Source organism: Erpetoichthys calabaricus, chromosome 2 (genome assembly GCF_900747795.2).
Source record: "Erpetoichthys calabaricus chromosome 2, fErpCal1.3, whole genome shotgun sequence".
In the NCBI taxonomy this organism is placed as follows: Eukaryota; Metazoa; Chordata; class Cladistia; order Polypteriformes; family Polypteridae; genus Erpetoichthys; species Erpetoichthys calabaricus.
Genome location: NC_041395.2, coordinates 121100710 through 121118232, shown reverse-complemented (window position 1 = coordinate 121118232; position 17523 = coordinate 121100710). Strand labels below are relative to the sequence as shown.

Sequence of the window (17523 nt, the reverse complement as noted above, 5' to 3'; positions counted from 1 at the left end):
GCACAAGTAATATTGGGGTTTAGGTATCTGTCTCCCACACCAATATTTACGTGCTGCTAGAACGGAGCAGGCAAACATTTGCAATAAGCAATAGAGACATTTTCATTCTTTAATTCTTAAAACAGGAAAACAATCTGCTTTTTCCTTAAAATTCTAAAGCAGCAAATAATGGTTCGCATCTTTACAACAGTGTTGCAAACCATGATGTGCTGCTACAGCACTTTAAGGTACTCAAAGTCTTGAAATTTAAAAGAGACAGTTCACTTTAAAGGTCAAATCAATAGGATTACCTGGAGAATCAAAAATCTGTTGTGGTCCAGGTCTATTCCATGGCTACGGAGCAAAGCGCCAACATCTTTGAAGTTTGCTTTTTTTGAATTGATATGGTATACTGAACTGTTATCTTTGTGTGCAGTTCTTGAAACATAAAATGTGCTGTTTGGAATGACCTCATAATCATCACCTTCCTAATGGGGACATTAAACACAGAACAGTCAAAATAATTTTCAATTTAGGAGCAAATACAAGACTTTTAAATCTTGCAATATTATGCTTAAGTGTTCATTAATATACCTTCCACTGTATCAAAACCTATAGTATAGTACAAAAATGTAACAATTTAACACCAAGCCACAACATTTAAATAACATTTTATTTGAAGGTATCCAAAACTTAATGAAAAAAAAATTAAACAAACTGCACTTCAACCTGGTTGATATTAGCGATTAGTAAATAAAGCTAAATACTGGTTAAGCAGAAGAGCAGGTGAAATAAATAATATTCACTGTGCACATTTTGCCAGGTTACAACCAGCTTTCAGTACACCTGCGTGCACCAAAAGGTCAGACGCATTTAAAAACAGATTTTAGACACTACACAGCAAAGGAACAAAAAAGAAAAAAGTGAATTTAGGCACTTATTAAAACTTGATCATACAATGAACCATTCTCCCCCCTGGTTTAATCAAAAATGTTTCAATTTATTAAGCATTTTTGTGATATTACATAATAAAAAAATGCATATAACATAAGAGCATAAAGAAAGCTATGCCAGGTGTACATAAATACTGCTATGGATTTCAATATTGTGATGGCCAAAGAAGCATTAAATTGTGTGGTTTAATATAGCAGTCATAAATGTTTTTGTTATCAAAGCAAACTAACTTTACAGCCAATACAAGAATATTTACATGAAAAATAACTATTAACAGAATATGGTAACAATTAAAAGTTGTAATTATGGGAAACTGTTTATGTAAAAACTGTAAATAAAAAGAAAACTGCTGCAAAATAAAAGTTACCTTGTCGATGATTTTTTGAAAATGAACCTCCACTGTACAACTTTCTAAATTTCTGTGCTCATCTGAATTGTGTATAAGCACAGAAAGTTTTTTGGATCTTATCTTTTGGGCCCTGTACCCAAACACAAACAACATTGAATCTATTACGTTTGACTTTCCACTGCCATTAGGCCCAATGATGCAGGAAAAACGCTGTTGGAAGAAAATAAACCAGTGATAGAATCGTGTACTAAATAAAATGTAAATTTTATAATAAAAACTCAAGCACAACATTAATACTTCAAAACTCTGAGGCACAGGGACTCCACTAACTCATTTTCCTTTTAAAATATTGGCAAAACGTTAAAACTGACCACTTTCCTGCTACTACTATTAAAATTACACATTATTGCAATAATCACACGATTTTACTTATTTTTGAGCTAAAGAAAGAAATAACTCTACTGGGATATCGTCATTACATATTAAAACAGTATATGAATGAGGAAAAACAACAACAAAAAAAGAATCGAGACTAAAATACCGTATTAATGGAAGTGACAAATTTCTATTACCTTATGAAAAGGCCCCAAAATTCTCTCGCCAGCATATGATTTAAAGTTTCGATTAACAATGTGGGTTATCATTAGACGAGGAGCACCCGGTTCATTGGTCATTGCTGGGGGTGGAGGAGGAGGGATGCTATTCAAAATCTCCTCTAAACTTCGATTATCAACAGCCTCTACTGCGACTTCGGGTGTGCCGTCTAAAGTGAAAACAGTCAAAAACTTAACAGAAACATCTAAACCAGACGCTTTTGCATTATGAAGTACAGAACGTTTAAAAAAAGTTTACGTGTGTCCTTCAGTCCTCAATTGTCCACTCTGTCAAATGTCATAAACACAGATATTACAAAGAAAACATCCATCATGCAATCCCTCAAACCATTTTATTACAAAAAAGGCGTTAAATGTATCACGCGTAACAGCAGCACTACATAATTATATGCGTTTCAAATTTAAACTACACATATGTATCAAAGTAAAAATGGCAAATAATTACAAGTAGCGATCACAACTTGACATTTTCTTTTAAGTGTTTAAACTGACAAAAAATGAAGTGTGCTAAACTTACAGCTGTAGATGCTGTCAGATTGTCATTTACAACTAATTGCAATTTTCCATCATTCTTAGTCTTCTAAAATACACAACCAGTGCTCAGGATTAACAAGTTAAAGAAAACGAATAACGAATGCTTTCAAGATAAAGGAAAACGCTATCGAGGAATGTCCCTGATGCTACTTGAACGTAAACAAACACTTATTCTGAACAGATATGTACATACTCTCTCGTCTCTGCATAAGACAGTATTCAAAACATTTTGTTACCGGTGGATGGAAAAACATGCATTTCTTTCCATACGTAACCAGTATAAGGGAAGCACCCAAACTCCCTGAAGATCGGTATACATCAAACAAAACAAAGAAAAACTTACTTTCATTAACTTCCGATTTCTTCTCGTTGATCGCTTCTTTTGGTGGCAATTCCATCTCATCTCCGGATTCAATTACAAGGTTAGCATTTTTTCCCCTTGGCTTCGCCGCTGTCGAACTTTTTGATGTTTTACTCGGCATGATTTCAATCTAAGAGAGACGTGCAGCACAGATGAATGTGCAAATTGTGGCAAAAATGTAAACACTCCGGGCATTCTCGTTGTCTCCGAGATGTCGCTTAAACGGTATTGGTTTATAAGAGATTTTCAAAAATCCAAATCTCAAAATCACCCAACAAGCTTTTATTCAAAGACTGACTTTTTCAACACCTTTAAGGAAAAAAACAGACGCAAAGCAGACAAAGACAATCCGACTTTTTAAGACTGAGAAGTCGATGGCAGATAAAACAGTTAATTACTGTCTTCTCTCAAATCAGCTACACAAAACCCACACGGAAGTCATAACGTAACGTTACTTTACAAAGGACAATAACCTAAACCACCCCCACCCCTTTTCTGGTGACGTCTTTTAATAATGAGAGTCCACACTAAATAAAGAACTAACAGTCCGAATTACTCTAAGTTTTATCTTTGCAAGCTAGTCCCATAGGTTTAGCAGCGGCCAATCAGGGGTTCTCTCAAGAACACATAAAAAAACGTGCATTCGATTGGCTAATTTTAAACTTTGAATGAATATTTTAAATAACCACATATTTTCAGAAAAAAACATCACTTATAACGTTCAGAGAATTTTGCCATTTAGGAGAAAAGTGGGAGAATCTTCGTCAAAGTCGTATACACAAGAGCAGTACATTTCCACTCCCATAATTTTGCACAGGCATAGGATTTATTTAATTCGCTTAAAAAGTCATTAATATCGCCATGCTTAAGACAGACACTGATGCTGAAGTATGACAAAATAGACCAGTACTCAAGACTGTGACGATTATTAAAAAAATAAATCCACATAAGGAAACTATCAGCAACTACTGGAAAAGGAACCGTTTAAAATAGAACTCGGAAACATATCGCTATGGGGGGGTATGCAACGCAAATAAAATACACTTCACCAAAATGGTTTAATTACTTCCACCTTTAAAACTCGACATATACACATATTTCATATATTACACAGCGCAAACCACGTTTGATGATTCTTCAGCACGCAACCTTCATAACGGTCCAAAACTGTTTACAAAATGCCCACTTCTGTCATGCCTCCATTTACACCCCATCCCGCTAAAAAATGAGGACGGCATTTTACCTAAAACTCTATTAATCTTCGTGAAGTTTCGCTTCTCATACAAATCCCGATGTTTGTTCTTGTTCTCAAGCCGTTTTTGCTGCTGTCCTATGCAGACAAGACATAAATTCACATTGTACCCGGGAAAATAGTCACCAGTCACGAAAAGCAGTCATACTACTTAGCTCCTTCGCTCGAAAATGGCGCCGAAAAACTAAAATCGAACCGAAATTCGTTACAAAGTGGCGCACGGAACCATGGGTAATATTGTCACCCCCCCCCCCATTATAAAGAGGGTGGTTTATTTCCAAGTTGGAAGAGAAATGAATGTCTATTTTTTGTTGTTGTTACAAAGAGCATACAGTAGTGTGATAGTGATGTGAATATTTAAAGTTTAAATGTGTATTTTATCTTTTTCAAACTATAACATAACCCTGCGTTCGTTATTTACATATTACATACTGTGAGAAAAGGACTATTTAAAGAGTTCTTATTAATTAGTTACTTTTAATAATGAGAGGCACGTGACGTTTGAAATAATTTTTTTTCAAACTACAAGCTTTTTCCGACACTATTGCATTTTATTCTGCTCCTTAGAGCAGCTCTTTGTTGTTGCTGTGTGCGTTGTCAAAGAAGCTCCCGTTCTGCATTCTCGCGAGATTGCGGATACTTGATGGTTTACATCCGTGGTTTGGTAACAAGGAAGGTGAGTTGCGAGGCATAAACTAAAAATGCTATGAATTACATTGCAAATCATTAACTCGTTGTTGTGATTCAGATTTAAAATGTAGTTCTCTATAAATTCATATTTGGGACTGTGTTAACGTGCCTTTGAAGTATTTTAGGAAATGTGTATTTCTTACCGACCATTGCGTGCCTTAGCAACCAGAAACGCACATTACGTAGATACATTAGTTGGAATTTGGGATCTCTGCCATTCGAAAGGAGCTCGGACCTTCTCTTGGAAGACTGTCTTTTCAAATATAAATGCGTATGTTTGGTACTTTATGCTCTTTGTATTTTGTCATGATCTTGGTGGCATTGAAATAAACTTAGTAGAGTACAGTAAGTTCTTCTGCAAGTCAGTAAAATAAATTTGACTATTTAGAAATGTGAACTATCCAGATCATACGTTTAGGCTAACTTATGAAGTAAGGCATTTTACTTTCCGTGTAAAGGGCATGTCAACTTATACTGTTATCAGCCTTTTTTTTTTCTTCTCTTCATTTTTTTTTAGGTTAACTGATTGATTGGACTTCCTTTGGAATTTTGGCAAAATGAGACTGAAGACGTCACTTTTGAAGGAACCAAAACATATCCTTTACTATTCGGTTGTCAACACTTTTTTTCTTTAAACACTTTATAAAGTTTAAAAATTACTTCTGTGTCACATTGCTTATTTTCTTGATCAGTGTCCTATATCAAGTAACGTTTATACGGCACCGACACAAAAAGAATATGGACTTGTAAGTTTTAATTTTATTCAAGTGTTAAAATAATAAGACTTTTCAATCTGTCAATATTTAGCTTTTTTGGGGTGAAATTTTGAAAAATTTCAGGTGGCCTTTTTTGATTGACCTATAAAATATTTAATAGTGGAGTTTAGTAGAGCAATGTAGAATATTAGAGAATAGTCAACTTGCTCCTGCGTGGTCGCTTTTAGTTTTAAATCCCAGGTGTTTAGCTCTGTGTATATTTACAATGTAAATTAGCAGCACAGAACTACAGTACTATAAAAACGATTTTAATAATATGTGCAACCAAATAGTGGTGTTTATTTATATGTGTATTTGTTTTGCAAAAATGTCCATGCTTTTCTAGTAGTGGATCATTGATTTCACAGAAGAAAGCGAACACTGAACGAATTTACTAGTAAACCACTGACAAATATGATATTTAACTGCTTTAATAAATGTAATCCATTCTCTACAAGTAATGTCTGCCAGGATCTGTAGCAACTCTTTCCAGGTCATACCAGTATTTTATTTGTTTGTTTGTTTATTTAAAATAAATTACAATTGCCTATCATTTCGCATTGGTTAATACATACTGTGAAATACACTCTATGAACAGAAAACTCCGTATTCATTAAATGTAAACAAAAGATGAAGAGCTGTCAAACGTGGAAATTTTAATTACACTAGTACAATATTTCTGATGTCTGTTCAGACAATATACTTCAAAGCTTTTTTTGACACTTCTTTGGGTAGTATTATCTTTTTTCACAGACTAAAAAATGTGTCATTTTTTTGAGGTCAGCATAAAAATATTGACTAAGTTGCTCAAGGACTTTTACTGTTGTTAAGGCAGTGGACTTTATCATTGGCATTGTGCTGCAGAAAAATATTTGTTTTTTTTTCCTTAGTCCTTGTCATCACAGAAACAAGAAGGTCATGTCTAAGGAAGTGCCTGTACATTGCTCAATTTTCTAATCTATTTTGCTAGAATTTTATATATATGCCACGTCTAATGACAAAGTCCCATAATGTGATGGCTTTCTGAATAACAAGTTTTAGGTTTTATATTAGAAGTTCAGCATCTACTGTAAACCTCTCGGATTTCTTCAGTCTGACCACAACAACTTTTTGTGATGTATGCATGGTGTCATTTAAATTCTTTGTTAAAAAGCAATATTAGTTTTAAATTTTTACTACTTGGCCATACAGAACAACTTTGTAGAGTGTTTATCATGTAGTAAAATTAGTTTTGTAACACTGGAAGCATCTGTGTCTTTGGAAGCTGCTTAACTGGCAGAGAGGCCAACCAAAATAATGTTTGCATGCTGTAGTACACCACATTTATATGATTGACTTTATTTTCTTTTAGAAATATTTAACGCCCCTGGATTATTTTATGTGCCTTTTCTAATTTTTTTTTAGCTTACAATTAAATTTCTAAACATCTTGATCTTTATTGTTAAATCTTTGCTTGAACATCAATTTCTGAGTAATGGAACCATTTGAAAACTGGTGTTACGCGAACCACTACTATTACCTGGAAGTAGAAACCATTCTGTGACTCTGTTAACTATTCAGCATTTTAGTTCAGTAATTTAAGTTTATGAAAGCAGAGTAAGTAATATAGTTAGTGTAATCTGAGTAATTGTTTTTTTTCTGTTTATAACATCCAACTTATTTTATGCAGGATAGCATTCAGTTTTAGTTCTAGTACTGTAATACTGTTTACATATTTTTTGAAGTCTGGTGGTGGCAGTGTTTTAAATATACCATTTCTCAACTTTAAGAACCTAAGCCTTCTTTGATCAGTGTCTATCTGATGTTTTCTAGGTAGCTTCAGCATGTTAGTTTAAGTTGTGACTCTGAATTTTCTGAAGACATGAGTGTATGTTCTGTAGTGGCCTGGTATCCAGTTTGGGTTTCTTTCACATCTTGAATCTCGTGTGGAATAAGATCAGAAAATAAGTAGATGATTGTTTGCTGAACTTCTAATTAAACATAAATGTGAAACTAGTGGGGAGAGTAAGTATTCTCTAAGGCTCCTTACATTGTAGTACTGCAGTTAAACTTTTTATATGTTTACATATTTGGCTGATACCTTTTATGTAAGGTGATTATTTAAGATCCAATAGTTAACATTTCTTTTGGTTTTCTAATTGGGAGCACAGGCAGGTTAAGTGAGCTGCATATAGTCGCACAGTTCCCACAGGTTCAGGGTTTGAAATCCGAAGCCTTAACCACTATGCCACACTGCCTTATAGTGAATCATCAGTGGTTGTAATTTAATTTTGTAACACAGAGAATCCAAGCCCATCACTGAATTGCAAATTTTTAATAAAAAAGAATAAAGTATACCATATTTGCATTGTCAATTGAAAGTGGGTAAACTTCAGCACAAAATATAATTCTCTCTGCTGATTACTAATAGGCTGTTCATATCAGTGTTATTTTTTTATTGTTGAATCTAAAGGTAAATGTACTTTCATCTTCCAAATAAGTAGTTCATTTTAGTGCTTTGTACAAAGATATTAGTCATATGATTTAACTGATAATCTTTAAACTTGAGTGTAAGACATAATACACAATATGTGTGTGTGTATGTTTGTGTGTATGTGTACAATATAAATATGAGCTTTGTGCTTCCTTTAGCTTGATCTCAATAATAATCAGCATTCTTTTCAACTTTTAGAGATAAATTGCATGCTTCACTGACCAGAAATGCACGTGTCTGCAGATTCTAAAGACTGATGGACGACTGCTTAAACACAATTTCTTTTGAACTGTATGACATGACCTGAATGTAGAGACCACCCTCGCTTTCTCTCAAAGGTGGTCTTGTCTTTAAAAGAGTATAAAACACTGTGCAACTGGCTACTGTGTTTAAATTAATATGAAATGCAGTGCTTAAAGATATTGATGTAACACATTCTTCAAAAACAATTTTTAAAATTTACTCACTTTCAAGTTTATTTGCAATGCTATTGGTTAACAATGTTGAAAAATAAAATGTTAACAGATTAAAATTAAGTGTGATGTACTTTTTAATGCATCTAATTTTATTACCTTGTATTTAGTTAATCATGATAATTATACATTTTTATTTTCACTGTTGTAAATTTTTTACAAATATTTTAAACCTCAGATCTGATAAGATTAAGTGTGGTTATGTATGTTTCAGTGTGTTCTATGATATACTTGTGTCCTGTCAAGCTTAGTTTGTGGTTTATGCTGTATAGGAAATGGCTGTTACTAGTCTATCTGTATCTTAATACTAGAAGGCAAATTCAGAAAATGGATGATTATAAAGATCAAGAAATTAAGTTAATATATTTGCATGTATATAGACTTCGTAAGTTATATTAATGGGATACTTTACTAAGCTCCAAACCAAATCTCTAAATGTTTACTTCATGTGAAGTTAAGTTCTAGATGGTCTTATGTTTCAGAGTTGTGGCTTTACTCTGTGCTATTTGCTTATGAGTTTTGTTTACTTTTAACACCTATTCACCTTCTTTCATTTTACTCTGATGTTGAAAGTATATCCTCATAGTTTGAAACTGTTCGTTTAAAAAAAAAAAAAAAAAAAAAAAAATCATTGTTGAAAATGTCTTTGTTATTTTGTTTTGGTGTAGATGATTCTAATATTCCTATTTTATGGCATGATTTGTGAACTTTTTTTGTCAGTGTCTTCTGTGAATTTGAAATTTTTGCTGTTAACACACGGGCTAAGTGAACAGTTTTTGATGGTTGTGTTGATTACTTCATCCATCACACCATGTTGAGTGAGAAAAATACTTGACCAATTAGATGGATACTTTATTAATCCCAATGGGAAATTCACATTCTTCAGCAGCAGCATTAGGTAATCTACTGGAGGAAGATTGCTCAAAAAATGTCTACCTTGTTCATGTTTCAGAAGTAGGTGCCTACTTATGTTTATATTGTAATGTTTTCAAATTGAGAAAGCAAGTAGCAGGAAACCAAGAACCCATATCTTTGTGAATTAAGATTACAGAAAACCAATGGATGTAAAGTGTTAAGGAAGTGTTTTAAAACATTTCAGGAAATTCATTTCAACTATTTTTTTTCCAACATCCCACACAAGTCTGTGTAAGATAATTGGTGATTATAATCTAGCTGTGTTTCAGAGAGTGTGGGTGAGTGTTCAAGTGTGCTTTTTGACTGATTAATGCTCTGCCCAAGGAGGTTTCTTACTTTGCACCTAAAGTATCTAGGAATAGGTTCTAGTCTGCACAGCCTTGAAATACATTAATTACATGGAATATTGGATGGATGAATGAATAGCATAAAGTGAATGTGTTTTAAAGGTTTAAAAAAAAAAATGAAGGTAGGAATTTTTGAGGAAGCTTTGATATCAACTCCAATAAAGAAAGAAATTGTTTTGAAGTCTGGGTTGAGCTTGAGTAATGTAACTCTTTTTAAATAAGGTTGTAATCGGTACAAGATGAGGTATGCTTTTAGTATTTCCCTCTGACTTGGGTTCTGAAATGAGAATGCTAGAACACTGAGTAACATGATTAAATGATTGGTGCTACCATCATAATAATAATAATAATAATAATTACATATATGTAGCATTTTTCTAACCTATTCAATGTGCTTATTATAATAATAGTTATCTGTATGCTGTATGTACAGTAATTGTGGCCACAGTGTTGGCTCTGAGACTAGGAATCTCCGCTGGCAATTGGAAGGTTGCTGGTTTGAATCCCGTAAATGCCAGGAGCGATTTCACTCCTTTGGGCCCTTGGACAAGGCCCTTAACCTGTAATTGCTCCATCCTGGGTAAATGTTAACCTATATCCAGCCCTGCAAGCAGGTCTTCCAACTTGCAGAGAAAACTTGGGGGTCGGTGGCAGCATTTGCACACCCGCCACTGAAATAAACCTCACACCATTCCACTCCATTTGAACTAGGGGGGTGTTGAGGTGTCACCCTTTGCACGGCTGCAGTCGGGTCCTATGCTGGGATCCTGAGGTGGTTTGTCATGTGGTGGGTACAACAATGTGCTGTATCAGTGCATTCCCCCAACCTCTCTCTGTATGTAATTGTTATTACATGTGTAGAAATATTTTTGGGATGGCTTTTGCAATGGGCTATATAAATAAAAACAGAGTAACTGAATGCAATATCTTTTGTTCATTTACTTTGAACTATAGTTAAGTTCTGCATGTATGAATACAGTATACAGTATGATTACATATATTATGCCATACACAGTATGTTTCTGTTAGTTGTAGAAAAAGTGTACAGATCAGATAGATCATTGACATTAAAACTGCTAAAGAAATTCTGAAACAAAAGTATCGGGGTTACCAGTGAATTAGTCTAGTTGAAGCCAAGGTCAAATGAACATGGACACTCCACTGCGGGATTGCACCATTGTTGAACAACATGTCGTAGTGAGATTTCTTTGGGCAGAGGCTAGAGAAATAGCAAAGTTCTGCACTTAAAATTAAACTTTAGATGCAAATTTAGATAAAAGGTAATTTTAATCCGTTTTATTTTTCCACCACACCAACATTCAGGGAATATTGCTTTTTATTCATGAGATGTATGCTTAATTATTGCGTTTTTCACAATATTTTACAACAGCTTTTGCCATAGCCAGTCTTTCATATATAGTCATGAAAAAGTACAACCCATTTAAATTGTGTTTTTATAAATATGCAGACATATCAATATTTGATCTTCATTTAAACAGTATCTCTAGATAAAAGCGATTGTAATTGGAAATAAACAAGGAACATTTTACTTTGCAATAATTTAATGAAAGATGAACAGATGTGCCATTTATGTCTGTTGAAAAAGTACAGTGGATTTAGAAAGTATTCAGATCAGTTCACATTTAATGTGTTTATAGATCTAATTTTAAATGGATAAGTTTATCATTTTTGCCAATGACAAAGTGAATTTATGTTTTCAGAAATGTTTGCAAATTTATTAGACATCAAGAACTAACATCTCTCATTTCTTAAGTATTCAGACACTTAATTCAATTACTTTTTAAATGACCCTGTGGAAGCAATTACAGCTTTTGAGTACGTTTCTATAAGCTTTGCACACCTGAATTTTGGCACTTTACCCCATTCTTCCTGGCAGATATCCTCAGGTTCTGTTAGATTGAATGGAAAGTGTCTGTAAACTGTCATCTTCAGGTCTCTTTTTAAAGATGTTTTGTATGAGGTTTAAGTCTAGACTTTGGCTGGGTCACTCAAGGACAGTCGGAGACTTGTCCTGATGCCAGTCCAGTATTGTCTGGGATGTATATGTGGGTCACTGCTATGCTGAAAGCTGAATTTTGCCCAAGTCTGAGGTTGCTTGCACACTGGAACACATTTTCTTCAAGAACTTTCTGTATTTGACAAAATTCATCATCCCCTCAATTTTGACCAGCCTCCCTACTGCTGAGAAGCACTTCTATAGAATAACGCTGACCCAGCAAGCTCTACCGTAGGAATGGTATTAGGCAGGTTTTAAGCTGAGCCTGATCTTTGCCAGACGTAGTACTTGGAGATCAACCAAAAGAGTTCAATTTTTGTATCGTCTGACCGGATAATCTATTTATTTATTTATTTTGCCCCCCCCCCCCCTCATGTTTTCCAGTGTCCTTAAAATGCTATTTCGCAAACTCCAAACAGGTTTTCTGATGCCTTTTACTCAAGAGTGTCATGTCTCCTTTTTTCCTGACAGGCAGTGTAAAATATGGGACCTTATATACAAAGATGTGTGCCTTTACAAACTATTTCCAATCGATTCCATTTGCCACAGGTGGGCTGCAGTCAAGTTCTAGACGCATAACAAGTATAATTAACAAGGATGCAACTGACCACAATTTGGAGTCCCACAGCAAAGGGTCTGAATAATTATATAAATTTAGAGATTTTTATTTCTTGATTTCTAATAAATCTTCAAACCTTACTGAAAACCTGTTTTCACATTGTCATTGTTTTTGAGTGTTGCTGGATGGGCAAAAATGGTAAATTAATTTAAAATCTACACCAAGATAAAGTGCGCAGAAAGTGAAGGGGTCTGAATACTTTCTGAATCCACTGCAAGTACACCTTTGGTTGTAATAACTGGTATTGCACCCATGGGCAGAAACAACCTTAAGTAGACATTTCTGATAATGGTCTACGGGAGTTTTTCTTAATCCTCCATGTAGAATGTTTTTCAGCTGTGCCATATTTGAGTGGTGTCTTGAGTCCACAGACTATTTTAAATCCTGACACAGAATCTCTGTGGGATTCAGATCTGGACTTTGATATGATCATTTCAGAACTATGGATTTTCCTTTCCACCATTCCTTGGTGGATCTTCTGCTATGTATAGGGTCATGTTGCAAGGCACTTATGGTGAAGCTTCAGTCTTCTGACAGATGTTCACACATTATCCTCCAGCTTCTCTTAATAGAAAGAAGAATTCATAATGAATTCTTTGGTGGTGAGTTGCCCAGGAAGTACAGCAGCAAAGTATACCCAAACTAGATAACATCCATTCCTCCACCGTGCTTTACAGCTGATATCAAGTTCTTCTTGGCAAGTGCTGTTTTACATTTTTGCCAAACATGGCTTCTTCTACTGTGGCCAAGTAGCTACCTTTGCCTCGTCTTTACAAAGCACATTTTTCTGACATTCTGGTCTTTGCTTAGGTGTTCAAAGGCAAACTACAGTCTTTTAAAGGTGTGGGGTGTGTTTGTTGTTTTTTTTTTTTTGGAAAACGGAGGTTTTGTCCTGGCACAACTCCCATGTATATCTAATTTATGTAGCCTTTCTTCCAGTGGTAGACTAGTTTACTTTGATCCCAACAGTGGCAAGAGCCACCTTCTCCACTTGTAGATGCTCTTCTTTCTAGACAGTGGAATGGTTGATTTCCCTTGCTGTACTCTGGCATTTATAACCTTTTTTTTTTTCTCTCTGATGGACTCTGGGAAAACCTTTATTCTAGACATGGTAATGACACACACTTCAGCAACAAAGAGCAAAACAAACTGAATATCTAAAATTTAAATAAGAGAAATCCTGTCTAATTATGTTTATTTGTTTGCATCTTATCTGCTATACCGTATTCTAATTCTATGTATTTGTGTTAGTGATAAATGCAGGTGTGTATTTGCTTTTTCCACATGTGAAAATTCCATTTATGGTTGCTTAAATCATAAAGAGGACTACAGAATGTAAATATGGCACATTTGTTATATCACCTTTGCATATAGATACTGTTTAAATGAAGAAAAACTTTGTCTACATATGCTAAAAAAATCGTCGGGAGGACTTAGTGTTTCACCTGCTTTTTCTGCATTCCCTTAAATTGATTTTGTATCTCTTGAGATGTAAAAATGTATATCTGAAATTACATTTTATCTAATGAAAAAGGGTTACTGCATTAAAAACTGCTTGTAAAAAATGTTTTTATTTGGTAAGGATGTGTACCATAAGCATGTTAAATGATGTTTTACTTAACTGCGCTGCACACAAAGAGTTGGTGAGCTGTGTTGGTTGGACTACAGCTGATGAATTATACTCTTGTAGTGAAGATCACCAGATTTTTAAATGGAATCTGTTGACAAATGAGACCACGCAAGTAGTGAAACTTCAGGATGAAATTTTCCCCATTGACCTACATTGGTATCCTAAAACTGCTGGTGGAAAGAAGCAGACACAAGCAGAAATCTGTGTTCTAACCAGTACGGATGGTAAGAGTGATATTTTTTTATTTATTTATTTTTTTTTCCTCACTTGAGTAACAATTGTTATTTTTTCAAGTAAGTATTGTTTTTTCATTGTTAGTGTTTTTTCTGGTTTGTGGTTAATTTATCATTTAATGTTAAAATTGTTTTAATGAAAAAATTCTTTCTGTGGAGATTTTCATCTTTGTTTTATGTGCAGTATTTATTGATTTTATTGAGATTTTGAGTATTTTTATAGTAAATTTTAAGAAAATTAATAATGTTAGCAACCAGTAAAATCTTTCAGGCAATATTCATTCTGCAGGTGTAAGGAAAAAATGTATTTTTTATGAGGTAAACTGTCTTAACTGCAAATGTCCCATGTAAATATACTTCATTATAGTGTGGGAAACATATCTGACTAGTTTACTTTTCAGCAGGTAATTTTGCTACTTCCCAATGCTAATGTTGCATCCCTCACAGGGTTGAAAAGGGAAGTCAAAGTTGAGTCATTGGTGACCTATGTACATTTGCGCTACCCACGAGGGATAGTAAACATGAAATCTGAAAGCTGGTGTTTGACTGTTGTTTCAGCCATAAATGCTAACTAATAGTTGTATAGTCCAGATAGAAGAAGAAATCGATGAACAAGAAAGGCACATAAAGTGTGTTGTCATGTCTAAAAAAAGATTATGTTCTTGGCTACTGTAAATTGTACTATTTCTGCTTGGAAGCTGCAGTTAAAAATTGGCATAAAAAAGGTAGCTGAGGGCAATGTATGAACTGTTGCGTGCATCAAGCTAACCTTGCATAGTTCCTTACTGTTCGTGCTAGTAATGTTAACATTTACCATCTCAATAGATTCAGTATTCTGAATTAACGTGATTAATTTAAAGTACATGTAAAATACACTTAATATCTGTAAAGTGCAACTATACTAACTGTTAGTTGTGTTTTGCTGCCATTTTTGGATTGACGTCTTAATCTGAAGTCTGGCAAAGTCAGACTTTAGAGAGCAGCCTTGAGTTTGCAAGTAGTAGTTCTGGGTTTGGGGTGATTTTCTTTGTGTTTTCTGAGTCTGAGGTCATAAATTATGAGGTCCCAGTTTTAGTCAAATGCAACATTAAACTTCAGTTTTCTTGTATGTTCATGTACCTTCAGCATTTCGGTTGGGTTTTTCCCTCAATTACATGTTGGAAATGCAAATTGGTTCTTTGTGGGTCAATCTAGAGCAGTGCTGTAAGTGTTTAGATTTATGGACCACCTAAAGAGCAAGTTTGTTCCTTCAATATTGTAATAATGAATTGGATAGATGGCTTAAAAATTTGATAGGTTTGGTTTAGCAAGTAACATTTTTTTTTTGTTGCTTCCTAGCCCTGTAATGTTTTTTTTTTTTGATTCCATGTGAGGGTATGCCTATTGGTATGATGTTCATATTTCCTTCAATGGATAGGCAAGTTTCTCTAGGAGAGTTAGATTTCTTGTCCATGTGTACACTTTAGTCCCTCTGGTGCTACTGCTGCATTTAGTACGACTATTAATTACATTTAATTTTAAATTGAATTGAGCAAAGTGTCAGAATAGTTAATACTTTGACAGTATGGGAAAATGAAAATCAAATTGACAATAAGACCATATATTGTGTTGTCGATGAAAATGTATTTTGACATATGAAAATGTGATAAAACTTGATACTGCTTTGGTTTTTATTTCAATTTTTAACTTCTGTAAATTAGATTCATTGTGTTTAATTCAGTTTTTTTGTAGATTTTTCCTGTTTCATAAAGCTGATTTTTATCTGTAAATCAGCACTGGTTTGGACACCCTATAGTTTTATTCAACTTTTGTATGTTTTGTTCAAAAAATGTGATTTCCATACACTTATTTTTGCCACTGCTGCTAGCTACCTTGCATTATATCATCTTTCTTAGCATCTACAAATATAGAAACAAAGTATAGCAGCATGCTGAATTGCAGTTTAAGGTAACCAAAAATTACATAGAACACTCCAAATTTTTAATATGCATGCCCACAAAGTATATGGTAGTCTTGTGTCTTTGATAACTGTCTCCATGCCTGATTGCTTTCTGTCTCGAGCAAGCAATAAGAGACATTGTAGCCATGAAGCTAAAACGGTAAACACTTTTTTTTTTTTGTTCCTGCTGTCAAACTAACTATGGTAGCACACTTGCCAATTGTTTTGTAAGTTTGCAGATTACTCATCACATGTGTATGTACAAATACATTATATATTACAGTGTTATGTTGTTCTAGTGAAAATAAATCGTAGGGTTACAATCTTTTTTTTTTTTTTTTTTTTTTTGTGTCATTTATTCCTTGTAACTGTAACTAGTCATTCAGTACATGTTTCTATGGGGGGGATCTGATGTTTTACACCACATTTTTGTTATTGTTAATAACTAGCTTCTGCTAGTTTGTGAGCTTGTGTATACGTAATGTGATTTAATTTTGCACAGCTGACACTCCTGCATAAAGTTGCTTCCCCTCCTGTAACTGGGTACAGTTCCTCTTCTTGATGCACACAATAAGTTAATATTACATAAGTTTATTTAATTTAATAGTGTCTGTGCAGACTTAAAATATCATGTAATCATATGTAATGGGCTAACTGGGGAAAAAAATTAAGAAAATGGACAGACTCTATAATATGGGAATAATTTGTTGTGACTGAGATCATCAAAATCATATAAAAGTGACAAATTAAAATAAGACCTGTTGAATCAATTGATAATCAATACACACTATCTCCTTGCAGGCGAAAAAAACTGTCCACATACTGTGTGTGTGTGTGTAATTGTGTTGAATCGATACTAAAATTTTGACTTTGGTACTGATGCCAAAGCAAATAATGAAAAACGTTTAGTTTTTGAATAAAACATATCCTCCTCCCCACACCTTCCAAAAAGTATTGACACAACTGAGCACAGATTGTAATAACAGGATAGTGAGGCATTTAATTTATTTTAAATATTGTAACAACCACAATTAAGAACAACAGTGGCACATGTGCTGGAACGTTCCTGACCTACCAGCCCCGCTGCTATCGCGTGATGTTCAATACAACAAAACACACTTTAAGATATCCTAGGGAGTTAATGAATATTCTTATTCTTTTCACACCTAGTTCATTTAGTCTGTTTTTTCAAACTCTGGTGCAATTTCCATGAAAGTCTGGTTCGTTTATGTAGATGTGAACACGCCAGTTGCACTCTAGTACAAAAACCAAAATAACCCTACTAAGATCCCCTAAAAATGGTGGTCAAGCTGCAGTAGCAACCAAACCCTGGAGCAGTTTACTTGAAATCTGAATATAATCTGACACAGGACCGATCAAACTTCATGA

General features: G+C 34.2%; 2 protein-coding genes across 2 annotated transcripts in view; one reads left to right on the top strand and one right to left on the bottom strand.

Annotated features, from left to right (window-relative positions):
- Window positions 1–4238, bottom strand: part of smc4 (structural maintenance of chromosomes 4) — a 56921-nt gene extending 52683 nt beyond the window's left edge. Inside the window, exons 1-5 of the mRNA XM_028794454.2 lie at window positions 4035–4238; window positions 2774–2921; window positions 1855–2045; window positions 1301–1492; window positions 291–467 (exon numbers count right to left, since the gene is read on the bottom strand). Coding sequence (XP_028650287.1) covers window positions 291–467; window positions 1301–1492; window positions 1855–2045; window positions 2774–2912 — 699 coding nt within the window. The 5' untranslated portion in view covers window positions 2913–2921; window positions 4035–4238. The remainder of the gene's footprint in view (window positions 1–290; window positions 468–1300; window positions 1493–1854; window positions 2046–2773; window positions 2922–4034) is intronic.
- Window positions 4239–4378: 140 nt separating this feature from the next.
- The window catches only part of ift80 (intraflagellar transport 80 homolog (Chlamydomonas)), a 246937-nt gene continuing 233792 nt past the window's right edge, over window positions 4379–17523 (top strand). Inside the window, exons 1-3 of the mRNA XM_051923320.1 lie at window positions 4379–4719; window positions 5251–5328; window positions 13966–14186. Coding sequence (XP_051779280.1) covers window positions 5291–5328; window positions 13966–14186 — 259 coding nt within the window. The 5' untranslated portion in view covers window positions 4379–4719; window positions 5251–5290. The remainder of the gene's footprint in view (window positions 4720–5250; window positions 5329–13965; window positions 14187–17523) is intronic.